The sequence below is a fragment of the Ambystoma mexicanum genome, chromosome 10 (genome assembly GCF_040938575.1).
Source record: "Ambystoma mexicanum isolate Mex_15411 chromosome 10, UKY_AmexF1_1, whole genome shotgun sequence".
NCBI lineage: Eukaryota > Metazoa > Chordata > Amphibia > Caudata > Ambystomatidae > Ambystoma > Ambystoma mexicanum.
Window position 1 is genome coordinate 886,346,435 of NC_090932.1, and position 15,394 is coordinate 886,361,828.

Here is a 15,394-nt window from a genome sequence, read left to right on the forward strand (position 1 = left end):
ATAGGATTTGTAGTATTGGGCCTGTTCATTAAGGTCCCAGCGATGCTCATAATATTTTCCTTTAGATAAAATTATGCACAGATGGCCCAGGAGCTGTTTTGCTTTGTTGGTCAAGATGTACAATATTTTGAACAACTCTTCATATTATTATTATTATTTTCTCTTAATTGTATCCCATAACAATTACCATTTTACAAAATGCACTGGCTCAGAGGTTTGAATCAAGCTCACACGTTTCTTACTTTTTCAAAGTCAATAGCTTGATCATTAACACTTATAATGCTGGGGTTACAAACACATATGTAAGCTTAAGCGCAGCATGGTACATCATTATGGAGGCATTTGAGAATATCATAAACTGGTCCTATTTGTTTTTAAAATGTCTGTTTATTTTGAAAATGGATACCTGCACATGGTCTGCTTTCATTTTAAAACAAATGTGTCCAGAATTATCAAGAAATGACACTTATGACTAAGAGGAGGTTCTATCCATTGCTCCTGGCTGAGAACTAAAGTTCTTTGGGATAATGAATGTATTCAACCATGTGGTTGTGAAGGGATATCAAGACAGACACATATTCATTTCTTATGTTTTTGTATATGGTATACTAAGCCAAGAAAGAGATATTTCCCCATTGCACATTTTGGCCTTTAGACAATATCGTCCACCATTTTATTGTTGTATGGTGGCCAACGAGCCTAGAATCTGTTTGTCACTTGAAATATATTTACCAATTGTACCATGTATTAGATCTAAAAAGTGTATCCCATAATCACTGTTGACTTCTGACAGGTGGCCATAGGATTTTTAGAATTTTTTAGAAGGTAGTGAGTTAATTGATGTTTGTTAAATGGTATGGTATATAACGTGATGTTTAACTTATGATGTCTGAAATGTATGTTGCTTTATTGCGTTGTGTATTATAGAATTGAAAATGTACTTTAGAGTAGGTTTAAAGTGAGCATTATATATTTCCAGGCAGATATAACTATTTATTTTTGGGCACCCCTTCTCTGTCAAATAATTTTAAAAAGTACTGGATGGAACAACCCCAAACCACAAAAGGATCATGAGTCCTCACTTGGTGCCCAGCCTGGTTCAAATCTGTCCAGTGATTTTAACTGTGCGGTCAAGCAAAAATTGACCATTTTCGTCCATGGAAAAATGAAAGGGTGCTATTAGCGAATTGAAATGAATTGAAAATGTACTTTAGACTAGGTTTAAAGTGAGCATTATATATTTAATGCTCGCCTTTGACAGGTGGTATACAAATATATTATCAAAGATGAGTTAATGTATGTTCATGAAATGTCATTATTTATCTTATGATGTATTGTTTTATGGAATTTGTCGGAAAAAAACTTGTGATAATGATGATGATAATTAATCTGAGTGAATGCAAGATGTGTTTCATTTATTTTGTAAGACTTCTTTTGCCATCATTTCGATATATAATCTCACATTGACATGGTTGTGAAACATAGGCAGTTATCACCTCTTATCTTGACAGTACCGTCAGCATTCAGACTTAGGAGATACTTGCAGATTGCTTGAGTGTTGTGGAGTGCAGACAAGGGATGCTATCAGCCACTAACGGATATATTGTGGCTAATAAGAAGACACATTTCCCCCTTTTTCGTGATTATTTAATTATGGAAGTAGCCCATTGTAGTGAGCTAGGGTTCTTCCTGGGCCAGAGGCATGAAGCACAGCACAAATAAAAATACCCCACAGAACCAGACGGATAGACACTAGAAGTGCCAAACTGGGTAGATTTTCCTTCAGCTGATCTTATACATGACTACTGCTGATCTTCCAGCTACAAGAGATTCTATGTCAAGACGGAGGCGAGCATTATGCTTCATCTTCTTATTTATTTGCTCTCCAGCAGTTTCAACACAACAAATAAAATGTCCATCTTTCCGATGGCACAAACACATTTTTTTTTTTTTCTTTTTCAAAACTTCATTTCCCATCAGCCTAGGCCCTGAACCCAGTGTCCTGGTCATGTGACCTAGTCCTTCCTCTTCCTGTAAACCTCCTCTTCTTTTCCTGCTCTCCAAGAGATAAGTACCCTTTCACTTAGCTGCGCATTTCTGTCAGCTTTTGTCTTGGGTTATCAGTTGTAGCGATGATAGATAGCGTTTTTCTCATGACCTATCATTAGGACAGCGCGCAGGGATCGCGCAGCGTAGGGAGGATTCGACAATCCTTTACTTTAATTTGTTTTTAGCCTGGCCCCGTGCTGCAGTATCAGCACCTCAGGGGCCGGCCTGAGACACCGCACTCGCGCCGACAGGAGGGAGCGAGACCCCCACCTTCGTGAGGGAGGCGCGAGAGACAGAGTTAACGCCCAACGCGGACGACGCCGGAGGAGATACGTCTTTCCCCAGTCCTCCGCCCTCGCGGAGGCAGGGCTTCGCCGAGGAACTCGGCGTAGAGAGCGAGGGACGAGCCCTCCCTCCCTCGGGAAGGAGGGGCTAACCGCTGCGCGGGCAGTGCGACCCGATTCCCCGGCAGAGCTAGATCGATAATCTTTACCGGAGAGCGCTCATAAGAGCGAATTGGTGAACTCAGTGTCTACACTGAAAAAAGTAAAGAAGCTGCTTTGCAGTCAGGTGCAGCCTCTAGATAAAGGAGTGAGAAGTGGACGTGCCCTTACACCTGTTCAGGTACTATCAGGCACCTACCAGCACATATCATGGCCGATTTTGAGTGGAGTGAGGAGGAGCAAGAAGCCACGTACTCGGAAGATCTGGCTCAGAGCTTCAAGGACGTGCTGGGTGATTCACTCATAGAGGCAGTGGCTCTAGGAGTCAGACCCCTGCAGGACCGCCTGCTAACTATCGAGACTTTCCTAAGCCAAAAGGACAGAAGCACCGTACCATCAACAAGCACGTCCACCAGGGCCACTCCAGAGAGCCCTCAGGGGTGTACTAAGGCCCGGAAGAGCGCGAACTCTTCTGACCCCCCGGGCCAACCTGAAGGGGCGAATTCAAAGGCCCCGGAGGCATCCGACGCTTTCAATAGGCTCAGAGAAGCCTTTATGGCCAAGTCGGAGGTGCCGAGCCTCATGACCCCCTACCCAGGGGAAGAGAATATGGGAGACGCAGGAGAAGAGGTCCCTCAAGAAGAGGAATTCGTAGAATCTCCAACATCCTCGCAGGAGGAGGAAGATAAAGACGGAGACGAAGGGAGCCTACCGCCTCCGAAAAAGAGACTGAGAAAACTGAATCATCTAGAAGTGGAAACCTCAGACATGTTCCAACCCGAGGAGATTAGGAACCCGAGATCTTCGGAATGGGTGCCCTCCCTGAGAGTGGCACGATACATGACGCAGAGGCTGCGCAAGGCCTTAGAGAAGGAAGTGAGGCAAAGAATGAGGGCGGAATGCCCCAGGCCGGAACTCCCAGGGAAGGTAGCAGAAGCGCCAGAATTGGACCCTAAAATGTTAGCGTTTGTGGCGAAATCGAATAGAGACCCTAGGAAAGGGATCGACCGCTCCTGGAGGAGTTGTCAGGAGAAGGTCCTGGATCTAGCAGGCCCATTAGCCAAGATCATGGACCTGGCAGAAAGAGCGAAAGACACAGGGGAAGAAATTGACCCGGATGTACTAGCGAACTGGGCCCAAAGAGCCGTATGCCTGTTGGGTAACGCGAACTGCGCCATATCCTCAGAGCGCAGGAGAGGACTGCTTTTGAAGATAGATCAAAAGCTAGGAGACCTGTCCTCCTACGAAGCAGGAGAGGCCGCGCAAGGACTGCTGTTCGGCGAGACCTTCGGAAAGGAGATGGGGAGGTTCGTAGGGACCTACACCTCATTGGAGAAAGCGCAAGCCTCCATTAGAAAAATCTTCCCCGGAAGGGTTTTTGGAGGGATCGGTCGCTACAGAGGCCGAGCGTCCGGTCGTTATCAGTCAGCCAGAAGGCCTCAATCGAACATAGCGCAATATTGGGAAGATAAGAAGCCAGACACCTTCTTCCAACCCAGAGGCCGTTTCCCCAGAGGAAAGCGAGGCAGAGGACAGGGAAGAGGTCAATACGTTCCCACAGGTGAGAGTATCCGCTTACCCTGCAGTAGGGGGGAGGACAGCGATGTACTGGGAGAACTGGCGCGCGCTTTCCTGCGACGCTTGGGTGCTTCAGTCAGTCAGAGGCCTGCACATACAATTTACTCAGACCCCGATCCAATACAGAACCCCCAGGTTGATAGTGACAGCGAGAACAGAAGCAGCCCTGTTGCGAACAGAACTTCAGAGTTTAGCAGAGAAACGGGCCATCGAGCCATGCGTAGCTCCGAAATTTATAAGCAATATGTTCCTAGTTCACAGGAAAGAGAAAGTGAGGCCAGTAATAAATCTGAAGGACTTGAACGAGTGGGTAGTTTACAACCACTTCAAGATGGAAGGGACTCACCAACTGAGAGACACGCTCAGACAGGGCAACTGGCTCACAAGGATAGACCTGAAAGACGCGTATCTCACGATCCCAGTAGATCAGGAATACCGACCCTTCCTGGCTTTCAACTGGGACGGGCGATTATGGCAGTTCGCCACGATGCCTTTCGGACTAGCGTCCGCTCCCTGGGCATTTACGAAAATGATGAGACCAGTAGCAGCAGCAATCAGAGAGAAGGGCATTCGGATCATCATCTACCTAGACGATATCCTAATAATGGCAAGCAGCGAAGAAGCGCTGCGATATCAGACCAGATGGGTAGCGAACCTACTAACCTCTTTGGGATTCCTAGTGAACCAAGAGAAATCAGAAACTGTACCAGCCAGGAGGATAGAATTCCTAGGTTTCATTATAGATACCAGGTCTGCGACCCTGGAGCTGCCGAACAGGAAGATCAGGGATATTCGAAGGGAGATAAGGACCTGCCTCGCCAGACCGACCACATCGCTGCGAACAATCGCAAGAATTGTGGGTCTGCTGGCGGCGTCAATTCAAGCGATATTCCCAGGACCCTTTCATTACCGAGCGCTCCAGAGGTTGAAAATAAGACACCTACAGCAAGGGCTCGGCTATCACCAGCTAGTCCAGCTAGACCAAGAAGCCCGAACGGAGCTAGAGTGGTGGCTCCAGAACATGGAGGCATGGAACGACAGAGCCATTTTTGGCGACCGCCCGGACATGGTAATAGAATCGGACGCCAGCAGGGCAGGCTGGGGTGCCCGATGCGGAGAACTCCAAACAGGAGGCAGATGGAGCTCGGAGGAGCTCAAGCTTCACATAAACTGCCTGGAGCTTCTGGCCAGCTCTTTTGCTATCAGAGCCTTCACCAAGGACAGAGTGAACTCATGTATACTTCTGAAGATGGACAACATCTCAGCAGTCAAATACATAAATCACTTAGGTGGGACGAAGTCCAGATTGTTAGCAGAGATAGCCAAGGACTTCTGGCACTCGTGTTTGGAGTCGGGACCGGCAGTGACGGCAGAATATCTACCAGGAGCCCAGAACGTGGTGGCAGACTGGAACTCCAGACATCTCACAGACACCAGCGACTGGATGCTGCACAGAGCGACATTCCAGCGGATAGAGAAGCTCTGGGGACCGTTTCATGCAGATCTATTTGCCTCCAGACTGAACGCTCAAATGAGCAGGTTTTTCAGCTGGAGGCTGGACCCAGTAGCAGCAGGGACAGATGCTTTTCTGCAAGATTGGAGAGGTCAAACGCTATATGCTTTCCCTCCATTTATAATGATAAGCAGAGTTCCAACAAAAGTCCGCAAGGAAGAAGCCAATCTGATCATAGTAGTACCGATATGGAAGTCCCAAGTCTGGTTTCCAGCGTTAATGGAACTGATGGCGGATTATCCCCGAGTGTTGCCGCAAGAGGAAGATCTCCTCACGGACCCAGCTGGGTCGTATCACCCTCTGAGAGTGAAGGGGACGATGCCGCTAATGGTGTGCAAGATAGCAGGAGACGTTGGAATCTCCCGGGAATTTCGCCTCAAGCTGCGAGCCTCATCGCAGAATCATGGGCTCCATCGACTAGAAGGAGCTACGATGCAGCTTGGTACAAATGGTCAAGATGGTGCAAGGCGAGAGGTTTTCACCCCGTTTCTGCCCCTCTAGTAGAGATCGTGAATTTCCTGGCGGAACTTCTGCAGGACGGTAAAGCCTACCGCACGATAGGGGTATATCGATCCGCAATATCGACAGGCCATATGCCTATTGATGGAGTACCAGTGGGTGAGAACGTGGCAGTCATTAGACTCCTGAAAGGGATAAGATGCAGAAAGCCTCCTCAACCGAGGTATAAATCTCTATGGGAAGTTACAGTCGTGCTTTGACTATTAGCCGACTGGCCCAGTAATAGGTACCTAGCACTGGGAAGACTGTCGGAGAAATTAGCGATGCTTCTATGCATGATCTCTTGCAGGAGAGTAGCAGACGTCAGAGCTTTGGAGGTAGACAGAATGATATACGGGCCAGACGGAGTGACTTTCCATCTGGCCAGGAGGACAAAGACAGACTCCTCGTCAATAACGTATCCATATATGCAAGACCATCCTAAATGGTGCGTAGCCGCATGCATAAGAGAATATATAAATAGAACAGCTGAGCTGAGACCGTCGGGGACGACGCAATTGTTGATAGCGCGCAGGAAACCGCATAAAGGCGTAGCGACAGCCACTATAGCAAGGTGGGTTAGAGAAGTCATGAGTCTAGCAGGGATAGACATGGCGAAGTTTGGAGCACACTCTGTAAGAGGAGCGGGGGCATCCAAACCACTCCATCAAGGAGCGACATTGCAAGATATTCTGAAAGCAGCCGATTGGGCGAGTGATAGCACGTTCAGAACATTTTACTTTAAGCCAATTAATGCACTGGCAGAAGCTATGGTAAGAAGCTTTGAACAAGCATAATGCTCGCCTCCGTCTTGACATAGAATGAAGATTCCCCCTGCTAAGAGCGCAGGGAGCTCTTGATTCTATTAAAGACAAGGAGGCGAGCATTAATCTCCCACCCGAGATACACGAGAGAAGGATAAGAGATGACGTTGTAATATTAAGATATGTACGGAGTAAAAATTAAGTGCATTTTTCCTCAGGAATAGGGTGTGTATCCGCTGCCCTAATTTGTACTGTTGTCTTTCCGTCTTAGGAGAAGATCAGAAGAATGGCTGAGTAAGCACGAGAGCTGATTGGAAAGCATCGATCGCGATCGCAAGTTTGGATGCAAGAGTTCGTTTTCACAGTTCTACAGTTCAAGGACCTCCCGGATCAAGTTGCCAGTTCAGGAGATGTTTACGATGTTAGTTGGAATGCAGTCAAAGAAGAGGAGGTTTACAGGAAGAGGAAGGACTAGGTCACATGACCAGGACACTGGGTTCAGGGCCTAGGCTGATGGGAAATGAAGTTTTAAAAAAAAAAAAAAAAAAAATGTGTTTGTGCCATCGGAAAGATGGACATTTTATCTGTTGTGTTGAAACTGCTGGAGAGCAAATAAATAAGAAGATGAAGCATAATGCTCGCCTCCTTGTCTTTAATAGAATCAAGAGCTCCCTGAGCTATTAGCAGGGGGAATCTTCATTCTCAAACATCCTTAAATCAGTGCACATACATCTTGTAATTAAGATTAATTTTCATTCTGAATGCAAGCAGGAGAATGACCATGCAGAGCATGCTGCTGATTCACAAATGTGCGGCTTCCTCAACACATGGCTGGCAGGGAGCGTCAGTTGAGAGAGCATTTCCCCCTCCAAACAGGTTATTTGCCGTGGGAAAAGGGAATAGGCCAGGGGGCCTCAGAGGAGGGACTGGAGAAGGTGGTGTTTGTTGGATGATTCAGGACTATGCCCTCAATAGGAACAGGCAAAGGGCTGAGGCAGTCGGCAGCTTAGAGGCATCTGTATGTGCTGACACCAGCATTGATTGTATGATATGGCATGCGTGGAAGCCAAAAGATCGGATCATGAGCTTCTCATTTCCCAAAAGTTCATTTATTTACACTGGGTATCATCTAGTACAACAAACATAAAGTTCCCCCAAGTTAAATAGGCAAACAGAGAGGATGGTTTTACAGCCTCTGGGAATTACTTATATCGCTTATAAGTCACATTCAGTCCACGGGTAGACCCTCTGCTTCAAGTTCCTGTACACCAATACTTCCCACCAAAGAGCAGATCATAATAGCCACATGGCACCACATTCCAAACGTGTAAAAGTCTATGATTTCATGGCAAGAGGTCTCATAGGAATCTCAACTTCACTTTCTCGGTTGTTGGTCCTATAGTCCGGGCTTCTCTCTGGTCGGAATAGATGGGTCAAGTAGGGAGGGATAAAGGTTCAGTGGAGGAGGCACCACTTTCAGACAGCCCTGCATTTGATATGCTGGCAACTAATATCTCCAATTTCCTCTATTATAAACTCCCTGGCCCCTTTGGTGTGACAGCACCATCTGGAGCCTCTTTCTACTTGTAGTGACACTTGTAGCCCCCTAGATCTATCTCTGCTTTTACTCATGCCATGTCTTTCTTTATCCCTCCCTCTCTCTCTCGTTCTCTATCTCTCTTGCCCACTCTTATTCTTGCTACTATTGTGCCCCCTTCCTCACTGATTCTCATTTTCCGATTATCCCCTGCATCACCTTTTGCCTGAGCTCTAACTCTAAAGCATACTTGCAGAAACCAGTTTTGACTCCCTGGTCCCTCCTGCCTGGTTTGTCCCCATCCCCTCTTTTCTGCTCATTATCACTTTACTTTATCTTAAGATTGGTGGCTCCTGGTCTCTGAACGACCCTGTCCTCAGCCTTCCATGTCCCCTCTGTGCCTTGCCTACATTCTACCTCCTTTGAGGCCCTGTAATTGGAGAGTCATTTGTGGCCAAATTCCTCTCTCCTCTTCATTCCCAGACTCTAACCTCTCCACCTCGTCTACCCAGACTGCCATCTCCTTTATCTTGGCCTCAGTGAGGTTCCTCATTGCTCTGGGGATGTCTCCCTTCTAGGCCCCAAGTACCTCTACTTCCTTTTCTTTCTTGTGTACTCCTGCACCCCCTAGCCTCAGGTGGACATCTATGCTCTCATGTCTCAGGATGTCCCCTGCACCGCAGACTCTCAAGGGACTCCCTGAACCTCCAACATATTAGTGACCTCTGCATATCAGGATGACCCCTGCAGCCCATATCTTGGGGAGACCCACCCCCTGCACTTGCAAATCTAGGGGTGACGCACGCACCCTCGATTCTCAGGGGACCCTTTATCCCCAAATCTTGGTGTTACCTCTGTTTCTCAAGGGGACTTTTGCACCATCAAATCTTGGTGACCCCCATGCACCTTTAAATCTTGGGGTAGCCCATCCTTCATCCCTTCCCCCACCAGAGGGAATATCTGTACCCTGAAATCTCTGGGGACCTCTGTACTCTCAAACCTCTAGGTGACCTCCTGGACACCCAACCCTCAGGCAATCCCTGTGCCCCTTAATCCTGGGGCATGTCCTTCACTCTCAAATCTCTGGGTGACCCCCCTGAATCCTTGTACCACCCAAATCTTGGGGTAAGTTCTGCAATGTTCTGTGTTACCCCCAAGTCTCAGGGTGGCCCTTTGGCTGCCGTACTGTGAATCTCGGGGCTAATCATGTAACCCTACCTCAGAATCCCTTGGTATCTCCCGTACCCCATCCTTTCTCTTTAGTCTCCTTCTCCCAGCCTCTCCTCCAGCATCTCCTCTCCACAATTTCTCCTCTCCCCATCATCTCATGGTTCTGTCTTCTAGTTCTTTTTCATACCACCCCTTCTCTTACACAGAGGGGTCCTGCTTTCATAGTAACATAATGTGCCCTCTGGGCTGGCCTCCTCAGGATGGCTTGAACCAGTGTGAACTGGGGTGTCCCTGTTCCTTCCTGGATCATATGGTCTTGGTCAGGTGGAGATGTGTCTTTTCTTAGGTGGGTCCTTTTTGGTCTGTTTGTTGAGTCCTGGGGCTCTCCTGGCACCTTGATGACAGGACTAGTGAAAATTATTAGTGGTTCATGGGGGTTGTAGGTCTTCTGAGTGTACTCTTCCTTGGAACAGAGATATGGGTGGTGGTCTTGGGATCCCTTCCCCTCTAACTTGGGGTGATACCTGGGCCATTTGACAAAACCACTGTTTGTTCCCAAAGTCAGGAGGGGACTGCATCACAATTGTCAATGGCGGTGTTATTCTTCCAGCATGCAGGCCTAGATCCTTAAAATGTCACTCAACTATGCAATTGACATAAACTACAAAACCCAAACTATTCAAATGAGCTGTCAAGTAAATAACAAATTTAAGATGACCAATTGGTAAGACTTCAATATTACCATTGACGTGTTTTGAAGGCTTTCCCCGTTTAGGAGTGAGTTCCATGAATGTGTCCCCTGCAGAAGGCTGTCACTTGGAAAGGTATTGTCTAGGTATATCGTCTCCTAATCTAGAACCACCAAGGAGTTCTGAAAACGTAGTTACTCTGGGTGCAATTCCATTCCGTTATTTTGTATCTTTCTTGTGTCACAACAGGGGGGAACAAACCATATGAAAAGTCTTGAACCCGCCACCAATGAAATCATTGACTTCCCTATTGCTATGTTGGAGAAAAACATTCTTCATGTTATTTAGTTATTTGCACCTCACTGAATGCAAGTGCACATCATTGCTGCCCCTGTTGTTTTCAGATCGTTGGTACTACTTGTAATATAGGAATACAAGGGGCTCATTACAAGTTGGCCGGTGTAGTGATAATGTTCAGGTATTAATGTATACCGGCTCGTTACTGCACAGCCAACTAAAAGTTTGCCGGTATGGTACCTGAGTTACCTTCAGCTTATAGCTGGAGGTAAGTCAGGTGCCTTACCGACCAAAATCGCCAGTATTGCCAGCGCCGGTATTACTGGTGCCAGTAATACCAGCAAATCTACCCATGGAGTCCAATGGCACTCATAATCCGGTGGTTATACCGCAGAACCGACTGCTGATAAAAGTAATACAGTTTGCCGGTATCCTGGTGGATTTACCGCCTGGATACCGGCAAACTTATAATGAGGCTCTGGGCATCACAAAGATACTTAAAAGAAAAATGCTTTTTGTGGAATGCAGATATTCATTTATAAGTTCTTCTCTTTAGGCAAACATGGCAGATGCAGTGACACTGAACGGTGACCTCATTTACCAGGCTGGGAAGTTGTACAATCTGAAGCCTGTTGCTGGGGAGGTGTATGATCAAGGTATGTAGAGAAAAAAACGTAATTATTAAACCCCTATGCATTTTTACAACTTGCCTTCGTTTTGACCTGCTTAATGTCCCCACAAGTAACTTCAGACCTAGAACCTTGTGGTCACCTGAGGAATTGCATGACCATCATTCTTTCTGGGAATCTTGCTTATTAGTTTATCATTTGGGGAATCATCCTTTCCTGTAACACCAGTCCAAGATATTATGCATTAGCATTGACATACCATAGGTAAATGCCACCCCCTTGCCACTTACCTGGAAGAGATCAAAATATTGTCATATTACATAAGAAAAATAAAGACTAAAATAAATGTGGTTCTTATCAACCCATCTCTCTCCTGAATACAGATGGGAAAATATTTGCAAAAATCTAAGTTACATTCTCACTGTTACTGACTATGGTGGTATGCAATGAGCAGTGTGGCTTTGCATCTGACTGAGTAACCCAAGATCATAACAATACAGCAACTACACAAATAGTTATCACCAACACAAACAGACTTTCCATGGCCCTAGTGCTACTCAATGCATAGATACCTTTTGATGAAGTTCAATGGACAGTTATCTGGCAACACCAATGGAATGTGTAGCCTTGTTTGAAAATGTTCATCACATTCCACTAGAATCACTAATCATCACCTATTCCTTGTATGAGAATGCTGCAATAAGATGAGAAACAAGACAAGGCTGTCATTTTTAGTCACTTCGATTTTCGTGATACGCAGAACACTTTATAAAGTATGTAGGGCCTCATACGGAGTAAAGCGGTGCAGTAAAAAGTTGCTTTAAAGTGCAGTAATTCTGCTATCACCACTTTACTCCCACATTACAGCACCAATTTACTATGAGTTTTGGCGGAGGATGTACAGCAGGCATAAAATTAGAGGTGAATCATCCACCTTACTTCCAAACATTTCCAGAATTATCACAGCAAAATTACCCCTGGTGGTAATTCCGAGAAAAAAAATCTCCATTGGGTCTTATGGACTCCAAAAATGGGGAAAGAGAGCAGTGCCTCCACTCGCAGTATTGTGGTGATTCCCTTTGAGTGCGTGGCAGTAACAGCATGTGAGTTTGGCAGACATTCTGCATATTTGATGCCTAATCACCGCAAACTCGTAATGAGGCTCATAATGTTATATATGTTGTGACAAAGTCACTTTGGCAGCACCATTTAGGGGAGACTGGGAATATCTGGTGGCCAGAGGGACCCCCCTGCTTGACAATGGTGATGCAATCCATTGGGGCTGTAAAGGAGTGCTTCCCCAGTCTTCTCACTGCTTGTAATAGTAGTGGACGACAGAAATTAATGTTTACCACATGAACGAGATGGGGTCCGTGCGGAATGGGAGTCATGACTCCATGTCCATTAAGGAGGCAAAGTTTGGCCCAAATCCTGGATCGGTTCATAGAAGAAAACTATGGGAACCTGATGACCAAAGGGTGTAATCATGATCTCACGCGAGGCACATGGTAAGGAACCACTGCTGCCCAATAATTGCAAAGGGACAATGGCAGAGGAGTCTATTCAACACAAATGAGGACGGTGCTCTGCCTGACCTCAGCATGGCAGACCACACAGGAGCGGGACATGATTACTCTCCAGCTAGCCTCAACTGAAATTAAGGAGGGGAAAGGTTTTATACACAATGGAAGAAGGAACCAGCTAGTGAAGCAGTTCTCCCATTGCCGCTTTCACCCATTATCCACAACATAAAAGTGGGGAGAGCTCCTGTGGGTGGGAAGAGGACAACTGTTCAGTGTTAGGACAGTGAGATAGGAGCAGGAGGATGGAGAGGAGAAGGATTGGGAGCAGAGGAACATGGAGAATCAGCAGCAAGAGCAGCAGAACTTAGAGAAGGGCAGGAGTTGAGTTGGTTAGACTGTGATCGTCGCTGAGAGCAGGGCCGGGATACAGGAGGAAGCCGATTCCAAGGGTCCATAGTAAGATGGAGGTCAGGTTGAATTGTCAAGCCACAGCTATAGGCTTGTGGAAGTCTTGGCTAGAGAATCGGGCCGGTGCCAGACAGAGGCTGATTGAAAAGGTGATCAAGTGAGTCATGGGTACTATAGAGTTCTTTTAAGGTTCGTGGGTTGGCAAAGCTGTGATTCTGTTATCTATTGTGGTATTTGTATTTATTTACTCAGTTATTTGGTCCTTTTGCCAGAAAAGGCTGCCCTTGCACTGTGAAGTACATATTGCTTAAAGTAGTTTTTGTTTGGGTGAGATAACCCAAATGACTGGAAGGACCTCTGTGTGAAATCACCTATAGTTTATACATACTTTTCATATTCATGCAGTTTGGTAATTTTCATATTAATGCAAAGATGTTCCTTTTTACAAACACATCATTGTGAACGTAGTACATTTTAAAAAATGTTTATTTTGCAGAGACAAAAGGCCTTTCGGTCCTAATGAACATCTTCAGGGACAACTTCTAAAAAAACTATTAATTAACAAATTGTAAGACATGTATCAAAAATAAATTCTGCTTTTTTCATTTTACAAATGTTCTGACATATTTCCAGGCTTTTGTATCACTTATATTCACCCTTTTAATGGGGCTCTTTAAAAAAAAAAAACGGATACACGTTATCATATCATGAACCCCATTTGGTATCTGTAATTAAAGTCTAAAGGATGATTTTAACCTTGATGTCCTTTTAAATTCCCAAATTTTCTAAAATGATCCTAAAATTGGTAACTATCTTTGGTTGTTTTCTTTGTGCTGTTGTTCTGGGGTTCTTATTCTGGTGACCTGTGTCAAGGATATGTTTGGTTAAAGTATGTCTATTCTAAGACCTATGTCTAACATTATTCATAGCGTAAAATAGCTTAATGTTCTTACCTTTTAAGCATTTATGTAGCGTTTTCACTGGACACCAGGAGCACAGTGATGCAGTTACCATTTTGCTTTCATGTTGAAAATTACATGAGCACATTAGTTTCTAAATGGCAATTTTTATTAAAAAAATTGTTCACACATAATCAAAATTCTGTGCACATGTTCATGGTGATAGTATCACGTCTAAGAATTTGAATATTGGTTAATATATCAATACATTCAGTTACTTATAGAAAATAAATAAAGATTAGAATGTAAATATTTAATTATAGACATGGGAATTGTAATACTTTTTATTAGTATTTTCTTTTAAATAAAATTATGAATTTGTATTCAAATATAATAGTTTTCTGTCCAAATTACATACATGTTTATATACTATTCTTTGTAATAATGTCGGTCAACCCTTACAACTGTGTACCGTACATTATATTTAAAGAAACAAGAGCAGACTACAATATACTGTGTAAGTATGAAATATCTACAAATATGTTATGTAACAAAAGAGAGTTGGCATATTTCAAAATGTAGTGAGTCAAACCAGTTGTATCAGTGCTGTCATGTATGGGGTCATCAGTGCTGTCATCTGTGATATCATTGTTGTGGTCATACGCTGCATAACAGGGGGCGCATAGTTAATGTGGATTTGCCAGAAATGTGAGCAATGAATTTCACAGATTTTGTTGCATTAAATCTTATCACCTTAACTCTCTGGCAACCAAGGTTTTTTCACTGAATTTCAAAGCTTTTCTTGCTCTGTATTTTGCTTGTCAAATCTGATCACATTAACTTTCTCTTAACTACAGTTTGTTTTTTCACTGAATTTATTTGTAGTGCAATACACTGTACTTTTGTACCATTATTTGTGTTTTGAATATATATTTTTTATATTATAGGGCGGCGATAGCCACCCTATAGTTAAGGTGAGTCAGACTTCCATAGGAACTCCTCAAAATTCGATTGTTAATAACTTATGATTCGAGTAACTGATTTGCCCGAAATACCAAAAGTTATTAAGTAGTCGCGCCACCCCAGACTGCAAAGTTACGTAAAGATTCATTAAAAATAAAAAAGTCATTAAGAAGACAAATAAAATGTTTTCTCCAAAGGTGCGGCCTACTTCCCATTCATTTTCCCATAAACAAACAAAGTACATTTTTGCCAAAGTGTACAGCACAAACCCCTGGATGGATTTGGACCATGTCCAAAACAGCTTGGGCACGGAGCGTTGACTTGCAATCCACGCATGGTTTAGGATTATTCCATGCAGTAGTTATTTAAATATTTGACGGAGAAGGTGGTGCCCCCTTCTCAAAAATAGATAGCTATATCTTAGGTATTTACCC

General features: G+C 44.7%; 1 protein-coding gene across 1 annotated transcript in view; it reads left to right on the forward strand.

The window, feature by feature from the left end:
* Nucleotides 1-15,394, forward strand: part of MELTF (melanotransferrin) — a 421,114-nt gene that overhangs the window by 83,805 nt on the left and 321,915 nt on the right. The window contains exon 3 of the mRNA XM_069618617.1: nt 11,095-11,194. Coding sequence (XP_069474718.1) covers nt 11,095-11,194 — 100 coding nt within the window. The remainder of the gene's footprint in view (nt 1-11,094; nt 11,195-15,394) is intronic.